Raw genomic sequence first — 19,424 nt, forward strand, 5'->3', positions numbered from 1 at the left:
AAATTGCCACTATTAATATCTGTGGTCTTAATGACAGTAAGAAAAGGCAGAGAGTTGCGGCAGGACTTCAGGCGATTGAAGCCAATATCATATGTCTACAAGAGACACATGTTGAGGGACCACAACAATATTTGCTGAAAACATTAGGATATCAACTGATTACTGCCTCAACACAGGGGGCGCGAACAAGGGGGTAGCAATCCTGGCCAAAGGGGGAGATCTCCAATACATACGTACATTAGCGGATACATTCGGTCGCTGGGTTATCGCAGAGTGTCACTATGACTCCAGGGCAAGTAAAATGACTATTTCTACTATTTATGGAAATGTCACTGGTGATCCAGATGTGCTTTCAAATATGTCTAATGAACTATCGCACTGGCCTCTTCCATTAATTGTGTGTGGGGACCTTAATATACATGTACCAGGGGAGTGGCTCTCAGATCCAGGTTTCAGATACTCAGGGCAGAAACCAAAAGTGTTCCAGGCATTAAAAAATATGTGCGCATTGCATGGCCTAATTGATGGTTGGCCATTGGGACATCCTGGGGATCCGGGATTCACGTACTATTCATACCCACACTCTCGGCGGAATTTTGGGGAATGAGAAATTCTGTCAACATATGGCTAAATGGATTCCGGGCTTCTTGGAGGGTAATCTTGGTAGTGCTACAATCGATGTGGTCTGGGATGCCTTAAAGGCCGGTATTAGAGGGGAGATGATGCAGTTCTCTCTCAGCTCTAATAAAGAGGCTATAATAAAGATGGCAACACTCCAGTGTAATCTGGGTAGGGCTGAGGGAGAGCTGACTAAGGTCATCCAGGAGGGGGGTACACCTGGGAATGAACTATTTCGGGTTGCGGTGGCTAAAAATCAGATAATTGATATTTTAACGGAGAAGGCAGTCGCGAAAGCCACAGCCCATAAGGAAAAAATCTATGAATGGAGTAAAAAGGTTGGCCACCAGCTGGCGGTTCGTACTAGAGAAGAATACTCGGCCAATCTAGTTAAAGAGATCATGGATCCAGAGACTGGCCTCAAAAGCCATTGTTAAACCTCTGAGGCGGAAAGACGGAGGACAGCACTTTTGTTCTATTTTTAAAATACTTGTATTCTTGTCACTTATTTTAATCCTTACCTGCACTAAAAGCGCTACCCTCACGCGCTGAGCAGACCTCCTGAGGCACCCCTGAGACAGCGGCAACCAGCACTGAGACAGGGTCAACAAGCACACCGCCATCGCGGTTCGAAGGCGAGCCACGCCCACTGCGAGGCCACGCCCACCTGGGAAACCTTTATAAACGCTGACTGCAGCGCACCACGCATTAGCATTGTTAAACCTCTGAGGCGGAAAGCCGGAGGACAGCACTTTTGTTCTATTTTTAAAATACTTGTATTCTTGTCACTTATTTTAATCCTTACCTGCACTAAAAGCGCTACCCTCACGCGCTGAGCAGACCTCCTGAGGCACCCCTGAGACAGCGGCAACCAGCGCTGAGACAGGGTCAACAAGCACACCGCCATCGCGGTTCGAAGGCGAGCCACGCCCACTGCGAGGCCACGCCCACAACACTGCCTTAAATGTGTCGGCCATACCAGCGCAGCGGACGAGCGCAGCGGGAGCGCCGTTTGCGCGCCGAAGGCGCGCCTAAGGCAAGCCCGTCTGCGCCCGTCCGCGCACGACCGGGCCTAGGGCCAGAACCCTTACTGGACAAAGCTGCCCCCAAGGTAAGCTACTCACGTCGGGAGCTTCTAAGTCTCAGACCTCCCGCCGCCTCCTCCTGTGAATATGTTCATGACCCGAATGGACATTTCATCCGCTGTTCCCTCTGCCAGCCAGTCCAGCTCAAACTACCTACAAGTCCCCACAAGCCCTCAGCCCTCAAACTTGCATCGTTGAATTGTCGCTCACTCCCCAAACATGCGACGCTGATCAACCATCTCATAGAAGATCAGGAGTTAGACATCCTCTTCCTCACGGAAACTTAGCTCGCCCCACATTCGGAGTCAGACATGGTGTTAGCTACCCCACCGGGTTTCCTCATTCAGTCCCTACCCCGCCCCTTAGGCAGAGGTGGTGGTGTTGCTATTATTCACCGGGACTACCTTCACTGCAAATCTAGTGATGTGCAGATCCCTGACTCTGAAAGCCTACAGTTTACAATCAAGCTAGACCCGACTAACTCACTGACAGGAGTCCTAGTATACCGCCCCCCCGGCCATCCTGGCCCTTTCGCTAGCTCTCTCCTGGACACTGTTACGACACAGGCCCACTCTATCACAAACTTCATGATAGTAGGAGATCTGAACATCCATTTCGATGACCCTGCAGACTCGGTAGCTGCCGACCTGATCACCGATCTGGCGGCCCTTGACATCCGCCTCCTAAACTCTGGAGCCACACACACCAAGGGTCATTTGTTGGATCCTGTGTTCACTAGCACCCCCTCGATGCTAGCGAGGGAGTCTCTTCCCCTCCCCTGGACAGATCACTTTTTAGTCTCCTTCCAACTACCAGGAACCTTTAGGAAACCTCAAAAACCGCCCACTTATATCAGGGACAGGACCTGGTCCAGACTTCCCACCGAAGAATGGGCTAGGAACTTAAAGTCTACCACCCCTGAATACGCAGAAGACCCGGCGGTTGCCGATAGTAAATTTAGAGAGTGGATTACTATCTCCCTGGACTCCGTACTCCCACTCAGAACTAGGGAGGACAAAAACGGGAAACCTGGCTCCACCCCGTGGTACACCCCGGAACTCCGACTACTACGTAAAAACTGTAAAAGAGCCGAACGGCTATGGAGGAAAGACTGGCAGCACGCCAACAAGGAAGCATACCTAAACACAGTTAGACTCTACAAAGCTGCCATTAGGCATGCTAAAACGTCCCACTACGACACCCGGATAAAAGAATCTTCCAATTCTGCCAGGGAATCCTTCCTAATTGTAAAAGAGCTGCTAAAAGTACCTAACTCCCCTTCCTCCACTTCCCCCCCAGTGGACCGAAGTAATGAACTAGCCACCTATTTCAACGACAAAATTGCCCGCATTTTAGCTTCCCTTTCCCCCCCCGGCCCCACTAGCCACATGGACAGCCATCCACCTCCTAGCCAGACTGAAAGCAGCATACGCCCCCAACTTGCGACATTCAGGCCAGTAACTTGCAACGAGGTGGAACTAACCTTGGCTAAAATGAAAAGTGGATCACCTTTGGATCCGGCACCCATCAGATTCCTCAAAACCGTGGCCCCCGTCATCGTCCCTATGCTCATGGAGCTTATCAACAGCTCACTGGCCCAGGGATCTGTTCCTGCTAGCTGGAAGAGCGCGGTGGTAAAAGCACTCCTTAAAAAACCCCAGCTCGATCCAGCAGATATGGCAAACTACCGGCCTATATCACTCCTCCCTGGGATTAGCAAGGTAGCCGAGAAATTGGTCAACGGACAATTATCTCAGTTCTTCGAGACAAATAACATTCTGCGGCAATCCCAAACTGGATTTCGCCCGGGTCACGGCACAGATACCGCCCTTCTTGCCGTCATCGAGGAGGCGAGGCGCATTCTGGATTCAGGAGGGTCAGTGGCAGTGATCCTCCTGGACCTCAGCGTAGCCTTCGACACAGTCAACCATCGTGTCCTTCTCCATCGACTCGCGACAGCAGGGCTCACCGGGACGGCACTCAGTTGGATAGAATCCTTCCTCACCGGGCGCACGTTCCAGGTTTGGGATGGCAATTACCACTCGTCCACCCTCCCCCTCACGAGCGGGGTCCCTCAGGGATCTTCCTTGAGCCCGACGCTCTTTAATGCATATATGGCCCCTCTTGAAGACGTTGTGACACCATTCGGTATAAAGATAGTAAGCTACGCTGATGACACACAACTGGTCGTCTCCCTATCCCATCTAGACGACCACCCAGACAACCTGGCTAACTGCCTCACGGAAATCCACGGTTGGATGTGTGATTCATCATTAAAACTAAATGGGTCAAAGACCGAAGTGATGCTCCTGGGAAAGCAATGGGTGACTATCCCCCCAGCAGTCTGGCCAGACGTGTTTGGGGAAATTCCTACCCCAAAGCGCGAAATTAAGACCCTCGGAGTGTGGCTCGAACCCGAGCTCTCTTTGAAGACGCAAGCCGCCAAAACTACAGGCACCTGTTTTGGGCTCATGCGCACTACCCGCAAGATTCTTCCCTTACTACCACCCGCATCCAGGAAACTACTCATCCAGGGGCTAGTACTGTCCCGGCTGGATTATAGTAACATGGTCTATCTGGGAGCCCCTGAGGCCACCTTGACTAGACTGCAACGGACACAGAATGCAGCAGCACGCATGCTCATGAACCTTCCATCTAGAGTGTCAGCTAAACCTGCCCTCAAGGCCTTGCACTGGCTCCCTGTGCGCCAAAGGGTGGAATTCAAAGTCATGTGCACGGCATACAAACTGATCAACGGATCTGGCCCTGCGATCCTCAGTAACATGGTCACTCCCTACAAAGCACCCAGATCCCTACGATCCGAGAATGAGCACCTAGCTAATATTCCCAAATTCAAAAGGACACGCACAGGAGGCCGACGATTTTCTGTACAAGCGGCTACTGGATGGAACTCCCTCCCACGTACCCTTAGACTGGAATCCAGTTATTTGGTTTTTCGTAAAAAACTGAAGACACTCCTATTCCCCAAATAATACCTCCCCTCTTCCTCCCCCTCATCTGGATAACAATTCTTTACAGCGCGGGGATGCCCTTGGGTCACCAGGCGCTTTACAAGTCGCTAAATAAATAAATAAATAAATAAAACTGAACCCTCCGAGATTAGAATGGTATTTCAAAAATTCTATCAGAATCTTTATGAAACAACAGAGAATCAAATGGGTAGATCAGAGACATACTTAAATTTAAATGCCTCAATAAGATTTGAGAAAGCGGACCAGGAAAGCTTAGATAATATTCCATTCTGGGAGGAAATTTTATTATCCATGACCAGCATTGCTACAGGGAAAGCTGCTGGAAACGACGGTATCCCAACAGAATTCTATGTCAAATTTTCAGCACAACTAAAAGAAATAATACAGGAACTGTTTAATCATATTTTACAGGGAGGAAGGCCACCAGCTTCATGGTCATCTGCCAAAATTGTAGTTTTTCTAAAAAAAAATAAAGATCCTCTAGAACCTGGGTCTTATCGTCACATTACATTGAAAATGGAGATTCTAACATTTACTCAAAATTTTTAGCAAGCCGAGTAGCACCGATTATCCACAAGATTGTATCGGAACGCCAGCATGGGTTTATTCCCGGAAGATCTACAATCGATCACGTCCAAAGGGTAATTTCTCTTTTTGACTTTACCAAGGTGACAGGAGACCCTATGGCGCTTATATTACTCGACGCCGAAAAAGCCTTAGATAGGGTCTCCTGGGAATACCTTTGGACCACAATGTTACATAGTGGGATTAGCAAGAGATTTATTAAGGCAATACAAATGCTATATGTGGAACCTATTGCTAGGGTATTAATGAACGGGGTATTGTCTGAAAAAATAACCATCACAAGGGGGACAAGACAGGGGTGCCCGTGCTCTCCTCTTCTCTTCGCGATTTACATTGACCCGTTCATCCGTAGGTTGGATCAAAACATGCTAATTCCTTCAATATGGGCACAAGAATATGAGACTAAAACACTAGCCCTCGCAGATGATATTGCTATCGTTATTAGAAATCCTAATAAAGCAATTATCGCGATAGAAGAGGAAGCTCTGATTTTCGGAGCAGTCTCTGGCTATAAACTAAATCAGAGTAAAACACAGATCAGTCTCAATGATAAGATCACGATGAGAGATGTCAGAGTTATAGATAAAGCTACGTATCTCGGGGTGAGCATATCGGCAGAGGTGGATAATATAGTTAGCAATAATGTGGAACCTTTGATTCAACGAACAAAAAAAGAATTGGTACGTCTTAACTTACATCTAACGATAGGAGGGAGCTGTAATGTGATTAAAATGTTATATCTTCCCAGATTTCTATATTTTTTTAGGACTATTTGTTTAGAATTTCCTCCTCAACTGTTTAGATCTATTGAATCTATGTTCTCCACATTCTTATGGGAATATAAAAACCCATGCCGGGCTTTAAAGTATATCACACTCCCAAAGGATAGAGGGGGAATTGCAATGCCTAACTTCAAATTGTATTATTGGGCTACTGTTTTGAGATATTGTTCAGCACTTATATCTTCAGGACCCAATGGTAATAATAGGCCTACTCCACAAACACTTATATTAGGAAGGGGCTCTGAAGGTTGTTTTTGGCGACATATCAACAACAATTATTTTAAGAAGGTAAAATTCAAGAGTATCTATGGTATATATAAGGTCTGGGGCTGTGTTCATAAAATATTGGGTTTTGGACGATACTCATATTATACCCCGCTATGTAAAAATAATGATCTCCCAGAGATATTTGATGACAGCTGTATGGATCGTTGGATACAGGTAGGGATATCACAACTTGGCTGTTTCTTTAATAGAAATGGCTTGAAGACCTTTGATGAATTACATAATGAATATGACCTCAGTCATAGGGATTTTTTTAAATACCTACAGGTTAGAGATTTTTTGACAAAAAAGGGGGGGGGGCAGCGAAAAATTCCATGCAACACAAATTATGGACCGCATCACTGTATATCAAAAAAAGCATTTGAAAGATTGTGTTAAAAAACAACTCAGTAAAATGGTTTAGATTACCTTGCTGAGTCAATTCAACATTAAATAAAAAATGTTAAGCCACGCAAAATGTTGTAGGTTGATGCAGTGGATGAAGGGGGTGACTCAAAGGCTACTGTCTGTGTATTTTCTCTTAACATAAGGTCTCTGCTTTGCCAGACCAACCTATTGGCCAGGGACACCTAATTTAATGTGAAGCCTTACAGCACTACATAGGATTACAGCCATTACCTAATTTGCAACAATTTAGAACTTTTCCTATTGGTGGGTGCTTGGATTGATTGTGTCTTCTAGACGTGTTTTGAATATTTAAAGGTGCAATCTATAATATAAATAAGTAACAACATAGAAATTAGCAATAGACATCATGCATCATATAAATTAAAAACAAAATGTATAATAGAAAAAAGAAACAATTAGAACTGGCTTACTTGTCACCCCTTTTTTTGTCCCCAATTCGATACGTTTTTTTCTGATAGTAAACATACCAACTGAGACTGCCAGACATCCTCATCAGTTTTCTCACCCAAAACAGTGCGTGTTGTATACTGACTTTCCTTTTTTTCTTTATTTGCAGATATTCTTGATTGCCCAACACTGGAAAGCTGCATTCCAAGACACATGGAAGGAGAAAATCAAACTGTAGAGACTGAGTTCATCATTGTGGGTTTTAATGATTTTCCGCAAATTCTAGTTCCACTATTTTTGGCTTTTTTGCTGATCTACTTCCTAGTACTTGTGGGGAACCTTCTTATCATGGCGGTTGTCTATTCCAACATAAAATTGCACACACCAATGTATTTTTTCCTCACGAACCTTGCCTTTCTTGACATCTGTTACACAACAATCATTTTCCCAAACATGCTTGCTCACTTCTTTCTGGCAAGTACACACATTTCTCTAAATGGATGCTTGATGCAGGTGTTTTTTTTCATGTCTACGGTGTCTACAGAATTTTTGCTTCTCATGGTCATGGCTTATGATCGATATGTGGCCATTTGCAATCCTTTGCGCTACGTGAAAACCATGAATAATGTAGTTTGCATGAAGCTGGCTGCCGGATGCTGGCTATTTAGTTTCCTAGACCCAATACCAGACACTGTACTAATCTCTAGGCTCTCATTCTGTAGGTCTCACACAATCAACCACTTCTTCTGTGATGTGGAAGCTATAATAAATCTTTCATGTAGCAGCACTAGTGCTGTTGAGGTAGCAAGCTATGTCGTGGGTACTCTAGTTGGAGTTGCACCTTTTGCTTTAACTATTGTATCCTATATCAATATCATCTCAACAATCCTGAAAATCCGGTCTACAGAGGGGAGACGCAAGGCCTTTTCCACCTGTGGCTCCCACCTCACTGTGGTTATATTATTCTATGGAGTTATCTGTTCTACATACATGAGACCAGCATCAACGGTTTCAGTAAAAAACAACAAGGCATTGTCTCTGTTATATGTCGCTTTAACGCCACTATGTAATCCCATTATATACAGCCTGAAAAACACAGAGTTTAAAAACACCATGAGGAATATAAAGAATACAAAATAGCATTTGAGAAACAAAATAAAAACAGATTCTTGTAATCATTCACAGCATGTATTTCACAAATGCATTTTATTTATTACTGAGGTTTTTTCCCCAGATACCTTGCATTCTTGACATTTCTGGCACCATTTGCACCCTTTCAGTTTGATCTCCAAAGTGATATTATGATTTTAGAAATCAGAGAGGTTGTTGGGTTTGGCTTTTCAAATGCAGCTCACAACAGTGATAGGCATAGGTTATATAGGTTGTGTTCCAAGAAGCGGAAAAGCCGGTTCTGATTGTCTGAGCTATTATGTAACCTCCACTCATTTGGAGCACCCTCGGTTAGATTCTCCTACCCCTGAGTTTCTGATATAGCCAGGCCTCTGCCGACAAAGGGAAAACCAACAGGTATCTAACACCAATCTCCAACTTTTTTACATCACATCATTGATGTCGTAAATCCGCTGATCAATAAAATAGTGAATTCCTCCCTAGCCTTGGGCATAGTACCTGATGAATGGAAATTTGCTATCGTGAAGCCCCTTAAGAAAAAACAGAATGTTGAACCATCTAATCTGTCTAATTATAGGCCTATATCCCTGTTACCAATTTTGGGTAAGATTACAGAGAGAATAGTCTACAAACAACTCTCCAGTTTTTCTGAGTCTACATCTATTTTTCTTCCCCGCCAGTCTGGATTTCGCCCAAAACACTCGACAGAATCAACATTACTCGAAATATCGGACACCCAAAAATTCATAACGGATAGTGGCAGGAAGGCAGTCCTGATCCTTTTGGATCTGTCTGCCGCTTTTGATACCACCTCGCATGATATCCTGCTAGCCAGATTAAGATCATGTGGCATTTCTGACCTGGCACTGGCATGGATTACATTATTCCTGTCAAATAGAAAGCAGGTTGTCTCTCTGGGCTCCTTTTTATCATCTGAACGTAACATATCTACGGGTGTCCCACAGGGGGCTTCTCTTAGTCCTCTCCCGTTTAATATATATATGGCTCCACTCATCTCATTGATCTCGTCCTTTGGGATCGAAATAACATCTTATGCTGATGACACCCAACTAATTCTGTCATTGGAAGTGAAATCTACGAAAGCCGAAGAAAACTTTAAGGTTTGTTTTATGGCAGTCATCAAATGGATGAAAAACAACCACCTCTGCTGTAACACTGATAAAACAGAAATCCTTCCTATTGGAAAAAAAAAAAATTTCCAACCTAAGGCCTGGTTGCCAGATGACACCGCAGCCCCCCATTCAACGGTAGAGGTTGCAAAAAATCTGGGAGTATGGTTTGACTCTTCCCTTTCATTCAAACCTCAGGTTCTAAAACTAACATGGACTTGTTTTGGCCTCATTAAAACATTGACTTTTTTTTTCAGTCTAATCCCGCTTGCAGCAAGGAAAATGGTGACAGTAGCTCTTATATTATCGTGGCTAGACTACTGTAATAGCCTCCTGGCAGGGATGAATAAAGCCTCCCTGAGGAAACTTCAAGTAGTTCAGCATGCGGCGGCCAGATTGGTCCTAGGGCTTCCACGTAGAGCATCTGCCTCCGCTGCTTTGAAGACGCTGCATTGGCTTCCGATCCACAAAAGAATTTTGTTCAAACTATTTTTGACAAGCTTAAGAGCGTCTCGCAGTTTGACAGTCGCGCTATACAAGCCACACTTTTCATTTAATTTCATTTAATTTCCGTGGCCTAAACATATCTGCAAGGTAAGTGTCTGGAAGGCATAAACACATCTGGAGGATAAGCATATGGAAGGCAACAGACCTGCTTGACTATCAGGGAATAGGAGGATCCTACCCCATTCAGGACCCCAAAAGCAGTAAACACACAACAAGAAGTCATATTAGTGTGGGTTTATTATACCCTAACCTACTGTAGAAAATATGTAATAGAATCCTCCTGATTTCAAAGCAAACATTGGCAAACACACATAAAACTACATTATAAAAGAATACAAATACTAAACATCATTGAGTGTTAGGGAAACTCCTAGCTTCTATTTGTTCTCATACCTGCCAAGATTATAAAACCTTGAGATGTGCATGCCTCCCAGGAATCTAGGTGGCTCTCCCACCTGTCACAGAGGAGACAGGCTTCTTAATTGATTGTGCCTGGATAGGGTGGTTGCAGTTGCTGGGTGTGTGTGCATAATAACCCATTGTTGTGTGAGAGTGACATACTGTAATCGATGGTCTAGTGCTTTTCTACCCAGGAAGGTCGTATGACAGCCTCTTGTCATGAAGAGTTTTTGTGAGTACTCAGTTTGGAAGCCATTTGTGAATTGCACATTATTAGTTGCTATTATTATGGTGGCTGTGCACAATATGTATTTATATTTCTCTGTAAGAAAGCATTGTTTGTCATTTCACACTGTTATGACATTAAGCACACAACAAAGCTCTTAGGTCCTGTTGGCTTCTGCTGAAGAAGTAGTTAGTATGGGTATTACAAGTGATGTATTAAAGGTGATCATTGTTCATGCATGAAGGTCATAATAGGTGACATAATGAGAAAAGACATCTCTCCACATCCGCAAAAGAGAGCTACCAGAGTCGTGCTTCAGGAATGGAGTGTGGTTACTGCAAGCAATTTCCTCGAGCATAAAATGTATGTAATTGGTGCACCATTAGAAAGAACTTTAGATTTCACAGATCCATCATTTTGAATCAGGTAGTCTATTTCTTTTTTTGTGTTTAAAGAGCTGTTTTGAAACAAATAAAGTGCAAGGTACAAGATTATGATAAAAATGATAAAAGAAATACAAAGATTAACAAGAAATATGTATGAAAAAACAATGGGTGAAAATAAAAACATTGTAGTTTATACATTATGCAGAATTAAAACCGATGTTAAGAGCGGAGTTTAACCAATGTGTACCATATTGAAGCACTTTTTAAATTTTATAAAGGGGTAAAAGAAAAAGGAAAGAAGAAGAAAGAAAAGGGAGAAAGAAAAAGTTAGAAAGAAGGAAAGAAGGAAAACAAGGAGAAACAACAACCTTATCAAATAATCTAATAAGACTATCCAGTAGTAAACAGAATGAAACAGTCATAGAACAATATACCAGCAATAGAAAACATAACATAAACAATGTGAGAACAAATAAACTCAGTATTTATGGTGGCTGAAATATAAAGTTACTGTCTTTGGAGGGTAATGCAGAGGATGATAGGTAATTAGTAAGCGGGGCCCAAAAGGCTTCCTTCCGAATTAGTTGTTGAGAGGTATTTACAGAAGCTCTATCTAACCTATGATGGTAGCATAAAAGATTCCACCAGGCAAACAAGGAAACCTTAGAGGCATCTTTCCAGTTGGGTGTAATTACTTGAAGAGCAATGGCAATTAACAAATCAACAAATAAACCCAATTTGCGAGCACCCAGCCAATGTATGAAATTACTACCTAAAAATATAGAATACATATCAAAAGGGAAGCTTGTGGAACATATAGTGGATATTAATTGACATACTTTAGTCCAAAAAGTGGAAATATTAGGGCAAAGGAAGAAGGAACGTATATTTGAGCCAGGGGTATATTTGCAGGTACAACAATTAGGAGATAGGCCGGGACTAAATTTGGACACACCTAATGGGGTTAGAAATAATCTCTAGTAAAAGTAATATAAAGTTTGGGTAATGCTATCATTGCAAGAAGTGTGATGCAATCGAGCCCAAATGGAGTCCCATGTGTGCGTAGAGAGAGTGCATTGTAAATCTGTTTCCCAGAGAAGTTTAGTTTTGATTTTGGGTCAGTTAGGAAGAGGAAAATTAAGATATTTATATATCTGGGAGGCCCGGACATAAATAGAAGTAGGTAGCGGTGTAAACGGAGGATCAGATATAGAAGATGGAGTTTCAGAAATAAGAGAAAACTATTGAGTTAAAATCAGTCTTAGAGAATCAAATTTAGTGAGGGAAGTAAGGGGTAAACCAAACTTACATTGGAATTCTTGAAAGGAAAGAAATTGCATATTCTGCATTAGTTGTTTAACCTGTAGAATCCCTTTGACAAGCCAATCTTTCCAGAAGATGGTACGGTCGGAAATCTTAATGGACTTATTATGCCATATAGAGGAGTCCAGGAATATCTGTAGAGGTGAAAGAGATTTTGTAAGAACCTAATAAAAGGTCGATATAAGTTGAGAGATAGTGGAAGATTTAAACGAGCGAGGGGAGTGAGAGAAATTAACTAATGAAGAAAAAGGAAGTGGATGAATAACGGATTCCTCCAATTTATACCATAAAGATACAGGAAGATATATGAGGAAGATAAATAGGGAAGAACCTGACGAATTAAAAAAGAAGAGTGATATTGGCAAAAGTTAGGAAAATTAACTCCTCCCTTATCTTTAGCAGCAGACAAAGCAGATAAAGATATACGGTCTTTCTGGTTATTCCAAAGAAATTTACTCAAAATGCCATTAAGAGTTTTAAAGAATTTGAAAGGAAGTCGCACTGGTAACATGGACAAATAAAAATTAATAACCAGAAGCATCATCATTTTGGAGGTGTCCAGCCTGCTCCACTAAGACAAGAATAAAGGAGACCACTTCTCTGCCATGCCAGATACCTTTAATAGGACATTGTTCAAATTAAGCTGAATCGTTCTAGCGAGTGAGGAGGAATATTTTATTCCCAGACATGAAATAAATTTGATGTTCTATTTAAAATCCGTCCCCTCAAACATACTCCTTAAACAGTACTTATTTAGTGGAAGGACTTCGGATTTAGAAAAATGTAATTTATAACCGGACAGTGTAGCATATGAGGATAAAAGATCAGTGAAAACAGGTAAAGAATTAAAGGGATCAGAGAAATACAACAAAATGTCATCTGTATATGCAGTGAACTTAATTTCAATCGATTTATGTGTAAAGCCCCGAAAAGCAGAAGAGTGTCTAAGGGAATGAAGAAAAGGTTCGAGGGATAGAATAAAAAGCAAAGGTGAAAGAGGACATCCTTGGCAAGTACCTCGCTGAAGAGTAAAATAAGGAGATTGAAATCCATTAACAAAAACTGAAGTAGTGGGGGAAGAGTATAAAAAATTGATAAGGGATAAAATACCAGGACTGAAGCCATGCCACTTGAGTGAGCGTATCATGAGATGCCAGTGAATGCGATCAAAAGCTTTCTCTGCATCCAAGGTGATAGCAGCAACAGGGGAGGAGCATTTAGAAGCAAGATATATAATATTGAAAAAATTCCTAGAGTTATCTGGGAGCATTCTACCCTTGACAAACCCTGTCTGCTCATAATCAATCATGTCAGGAATGATGTTGTTGAAACGAAGAGCAAGAACCTTAGCAAAAAACTTACATTCAAAAATAATTTAAGAAATAGGGTGATAATTAGCACAATGAGAAGGATCTATATACTTTTTTGGAATAAAAAAAATCATGGCTTTTAAAAAGGAGCCAAAGGCCTCCTTATGAGAAATAAAGTATTGGAATAAAGATAAGAGGTGAGGGAGGAGAATCTGAGAAAAACAAGAATAAAACTCGTCTGTAAAACCATCCGGGCCAGGGGATTTCTCCTTAGGTAATTGAGTCAAGGCTAACTTGATTTCAGGGATGGATAGGTCTTTTTCAAATACAGAACAATCAGGAGAAGGGGAAGAATGAGGAGGTCGCGCATCAAGAAAAGAATCCAGAGACGTGTCAGAAGGAGAAGATTCAGGAGTGTATAATGTCTTATAAAAGTCCATGAAACAGTTTAATGTTTCCTCATCCCTAAAATGAATGGTTAACACCATCGTCATCTATGATGTTATTTATTTTAGACCTTTGGGATTTTACCTTCTAGTAATTTGCAAGCAGTTTGCCAGCTTTGTTGCGGCCACCATAAAATTAAGAATTAACTTTAAGTAGGACTCCAGAATCATCTTCGGTCGATTTTCTATTAAAGCACAATTTAGCTTGGACTAATTTCTGGAGTGTATCCTCAGCGTTAGAAGAGAAATAGGCATGCTCCAATTGCTGAAAAGGAAGTCGAGTCTCTGCTGCATTGTATCTTTTAACCGCAACGTAATCAATAATGAAACCTCTGGCTGTAGCCTTAAAGGAATCCCAGATGGTGTAAAAAGGGATATCAGGAGTAACTGAGGAAGAAGTCAGACAAACTCTTTGAAACGTTCCAAAAAGGTGAGATCCTAAGTAGATAATTGTTGAAACGCCATCTACGAGGTTTAGATTGCTCAGAAGGAAGATCTAAGTTAATCGAAACAGGGGCATGATCGGAAATAAGAATAGAGCTCATTTCAGCATTAATTAGATTATGGAGGAGAGGAGGATTTGGGACAATATAATCTATTCTAGATGAGGAATTATGTGTAGGGGAGAAAAAAGTTAATTCTAAGGTATCCGGGTGAAATATCCTCCAGATATCCACCAAACCCCTCGAGCAAATCGTATTCATAATTTTTTTTGTATTTTGTTGGTGATATATCTAGCAATAGATTTTCTATTTGTGAAGGGGTCCATAACCTGATTGCAATCTCCACCCACCAATAGGTTAGCGTCAGGACATGAATGGAGTGTGTGAGACATGGACTGCCAGAATTGTGCATCATCACTAATGGGGCAATATATGTTAAGAAGAGAGATTTGGAAACCATTTATAGTGAGATGCAGAAAAAGCCATCTACCCTCAACATCCCTCTCCTCTCTTTCTAGCACAAGAGAGAGGGATTTATGAAATAAGGTCACCACTCCATTTTTCCTATCCTTGGCTGGGGAACAGTAAACATGGCCTACTCTCTCTTGGAGCATCGCAATTTTACAATTCAACCTAGATAAGTAAGTAAGTACCCTCTGCCTCTTAACAGGGTTACGCAAGCCCTTCACATTCCAGGAAACTATACGAACATTATCAGCCATATTAACAAGGAGAGAACATTAAGTACAACAATTGCATTTTAAAAACTAGTAACAACTGACCTAAGTAAGATAAAAACATTTGAAAACTTGTGAATCAATAAGTAAAAAAGTATACAGGAAAATGAATAGTATAAACAAATAAGAAGAAAGAATTATGAAGTAGTAATGAGCCAAGGGGAAAAGAAAGGTGGAAATATTCTGAGACACAATGCTGAAGAAAATAAAGTAATGTAGAGAGAAATTAAAAGGAAAGAAGAAAGGAGGAAAAGAGAAAGAAGTATACCAAAAGAAATAAATGATAGAATTGGAGGGGGGCACCAGAAACCGAGAAAAAGAAGGAAAGGGCACCAAGATCAAAGAGGAAGAAACAGAAAGAAGAAAAAAACAAAGAAAAAGAAAAGGAAGGAAGAGAAGGGAGAGAGAGTAAATAATAGACAAAGAGAGACATATTATAGACAAATAATAGACTTGAGGTCGAAAGACATCAGTCAAGAATAACGAAATACATATCCAGAAGAAAAACAGTATCATGTGGAGGCGGGGAGCCGCAAAAGATAGACAGACGTCAGAGTCCGAGAAAACATCCGGGAGCGAACAGAACCCATATATATAAGAGAAGATGGAGAGCAGGGAGCTATGTAGGAGATAGCAGAGGGGAGGGACTGACGTTAGAACAGACCAACAACTGTACAAGGGTATAAGGTGGAGAGGCTGACACTTACCAAACATCGGGATCAACCGTAAACAAGAGGAGCAGGATGGGAAGGTAGGAGGTAAGGAAACATCAGGAAAATGACTTGATAGGGGACGGAGACATCTGTGGAGAAAAAAATAAGAAATGGTAAGAAAAACTCCAAAAAGGGTGGACAAAATCCAGTAACTTACAAGAAAAACAGCAGAACTATACTAAAGACAAAGAAAGGAGGGCAAATTACTTCAGAACAGAAGACTGGAAGAAGGATAACACAGAAAACTAAAGAAACATTCTTCAGGAGCCTCCAGAGTCCATTTCATCGCCTTTATGACGAGAGATAAATTGACGCAGATCCTCAGAACAATCAAAGGAGTAAGAGCATTCTTTATATGTAAACTTAAAGAAGCAGGGATGCACCAGGCCGTATCTAGCATTCATAGATTGAAGAGCTGGGCGAAGGGATAGAAAATCCTTGTGACGAGCTGCAGTTGCGCGGGCCACATCCTGAGAAAAGAAAGCTTTTTGACCAGACCACAACATCTGCCTCCTGAGTTTGGCCGCCAAGAGGACGATTAACAGCTAAGCCTGGGCGGTGAACTACGCTCCGCTCACTGAGTTTGCGAAGTTTAGGTAACTTCACGATTCGCCTAGAGCGCGAAGTTGCAGATTGCTACGCCATCTACAGCGTAGCGTAGTTGTTTTGCTTCCTCGCGCGCTCAATGTTCATTCTCGCACGTGCGGTAACGTCTTACCATGATTCTGTGTTCGCCAACTCAATTTTCTTTCCGTTCGCGTGCGCCACGAGATTGGTAATATGGCCGCCCAATCCCACGAGAGTGTGCGAACGCAAACATGTCATTCGGACGTGCGAGCTGACTTCCGGCGGCTGTCTAGGTAAGATCGCGATCCCGAACATGCAAAAACTACAATCTGGTGAAGAATATCTCTCGAGCATCATAAAACCTTCTCGAAAATGATCATTTTGCTCAGAAAAACTCCTCAGATTGTGATTTGGCTGTAGTCTTTTGTGCAAAGAGTCCTTTTTCTTTTTTTACTCTTTTTATCAAGAGGAAGGAAGTGCCCCTGAGTCTCCAACTTCCTGTTCCTGTCCAGCAGGCTCCTCCCAGTGCTTTGTCCATGTGCTGTTCACTTTCATTTGGATTTGGAGCTGGAAGATTCACTTTTTGTGTCTGTCTGCTGCATCATATTATTGGATTGGATTTATTTGAGGACTTTTTGATTTGAGATTGAAATTTACAAGTAAGTTGGAGAATTGGTGTACATGTTTGTTTCATTGGGGCTTGTTTGTACCTACATTTTTCTGGGATTTTCATTGTTTTTAAAAATTGTTGTGGGTGGCCTGTACTTTCAATAGGGGCCTAGTTATTTTTCTTTGCAATTTCAGCCAGTAGGGTACCCATGGGTCCATGTTTTTATGGTGTCTGTTGAATTTAAACATCATGTAGGGCATGGATGGCATAGGATTGGGTGTGTGTGTGTACCTTTGTTGGATGTGTGTGTGTGTGTTTGATGTGTAACTTCTTTCCAATCCTTTCGTAGCCCTGTTGATTTTCATTTTTGTATTAAAGCTGTGTTGTTTAGCAGGCCTCCTTTGTCCGGTCATATATAGGCCTGCTTCAGTTCATTGTTTTCCATGGCCTGTTGTGACTGTGAGTGCCCATGTGGCTTGTGGTAATTTTGTAGTGGTAGTTTAGTAGTGTGCTTCTTTTTCCATAAAGGCCTGCATGTCTTGTCTTTGTTCCCCTTGGCTTATGCTTGTTGTTGTTGTGTCCTGGCCATGTGTGTGGCGGCCATTTTGTGAAAACAGGCAGTGTGCTTTTGGCATAGGCTTACATTGTCTGTCTTCCATTTCTTGTTGTTGTGGGTGGCTAGCGGCCATTTTGTGGAGTCATCCAGCCAGTGTGCTTGCTTTTGCCATTCTGTTCCAAGCTTGTGGCCTAGTCTGCCAGTAGGCCCAGAGGTAGTCATCATCAAGTCATGGGTGCATAAAAACTGTTTGTGTTGTCTGTTGAATTTTAACACCATGGATGGCATTGTATTGAATTGCAAAATGTGGTTTTTGAAGTGGAATTTCAGTTTTTTGGTGTGTGTTAATGAAATAGGGCTTTTCAGCCAGTAGGTAACCCTAGGAATTCAGCTCGCGTACTTTTGGCAACTCTGTACAGCGCGACAACGCAGACTTGCAGTTTTTGTCATTTTGGTGCTCTCAATATGCGTGTTCACGGACGCGATAACGACTTTTCGTACAGTTCGCGATGCAGAACACGCAGAATTTGCAATCTGGCGAACAATATCTCGCGAGCAACATAAAACCTTCTCGAAAATGATGATTTTGTGCATTTTGCTAAAAAAACTCCTCAGGTTGTCATTTTGCTGTAGTTTGGAGCACGGAGTCACTTTTTTTTTTTAATTTTTAAAAGAGGAAGTAAGTTCCACAGAGACTCCAACTTCCTGTTCCTGTCCTTTGTATTCACTTTTTTGTTATTATTGTGGTGGGTGGCCTGAGCATGTGGGTGGTGGCCATTTTGTGAAGCCAGGCATTATGCTTTTGCCATAGGCCTGCATTGTCTGTCTTGTATTCCTGACCTTTTCTTGTTTTTGGGAGTGGCCTGGCCATGTGGTGGCGGCCATTTTGTGGGACCAGCCACTGTGCTTTTTCCATAGGCCTCCAAGCTTGTGGCCTAGTCTGCCAGTAGGCCCAGGAGTACTACTCATCAATCATCACGGGTGCATGGAAGTTAAACAACTGTTTTTGTGTTGTGCGTTGATTTTCAACATCATGTATGGCATGGGTGGCTTTGGTTTGAAATGCAAAATGATGTTTTGGGGGTGGAATTGCAGTTTTTGGATGTGTGTTACATAAATAGGGCTTTTCAGCCAGTAGGTAACCCTAGGAATTCAGCTCGCATACTTTTGGCAACTCTGCACAGCGCGACAACGCAGACTTACAGTTTTTGTCATTTTCGCGCTCTCAATATGAGTGTTCGCGCACGCGATAACGACTTTTTGTACAGTTTGCGATGCCGAACACGCAGAATTTGCAATCTGGCAAACAATATCTCGCGAGCAACATAAAACCTTCTCGAAAACGATGATTTCGTGCATTTTGCTAAAAAAACTCCTCATGTTGTCATTTTGCTGTAGTTTGGAGCACGGAGTCACTTTTATTTATTTTTTTTATTTTTAAAAGAGGAAGTAAGTTCCACAGAGACTCCAACTTCCTGTTCCTGTCCTTTGTATTCACTTTTTTGTTATTATTGTGGTGGGTGGCCTGAGCATGTGGGTGGCGGCCATTTTGTGAAGCCAGGCATCGTGCTTTTGCCATAGGCCTGCATTGTCTGTCTTGTATTCCTGACCTTTTCTTGTTTTTGTGAGTGGCCTGGCCATGTGGTGGCGGCCATTTTGTGGGACCAGCCACTGTGCTTTTTCCATAGGCCTCCAAGCTTGTGGCCTAGTCTGCCAGTAGGCCCAGGGGCACTACTCATCAATCATCACGGGTGCATGGAAGTTAAACAACTGATTTTGTGTTGTGCGTTGAATTTG

At 42.3% G+C, this 19,424-nt stretch overlaps 1 protein-coding gene across 1 annotated transcript; it reads left to right on the plus strand.

Moving 5' to 3' along the window:
* The first annotated feature begins 7,356 nt into the window (after positions 1–7,356).
* Positions 7,357–8,283, plus strand: LOC146813063 (olfactory receptor 5V1-like). Its single transcript, XM_085614696.1, has one exon. It carries the CDS (start codon positions 7,357–7,359, stop codon positions 8,281–8,283), a length of 927 nt encoding a protein of 308 aa, XP_085470822.1.
* The last annotated feature ends 11,141 nt before the right edge of the window (positions 8,284–19,424 follow it).

The sequence above is a fragment of the Triturus cristatus genome, chromosome 7, assembly GCF_964204655.1.
Source record: "Triturus cristatus chromosome 7, aTriCri1.1, whole genome shotgun sequence".
Taxonomy (NCBI): domain Eukaryota; kingdom Metazoa; phylum Chordata; class Amphibia; order Caudata; family Salamandridae; genus Triturus; species Triturus cristatus.

What these genes read in the sequence shown, in the direction of transcription:
- LOC146813063 (XM_085614696.1), top strand. Translation starts at nt 7,357, where the DNA reads ATGGAAGGAGAAAATCAAACTGTAGAGACTGAGTTCATCATTGTGGGT.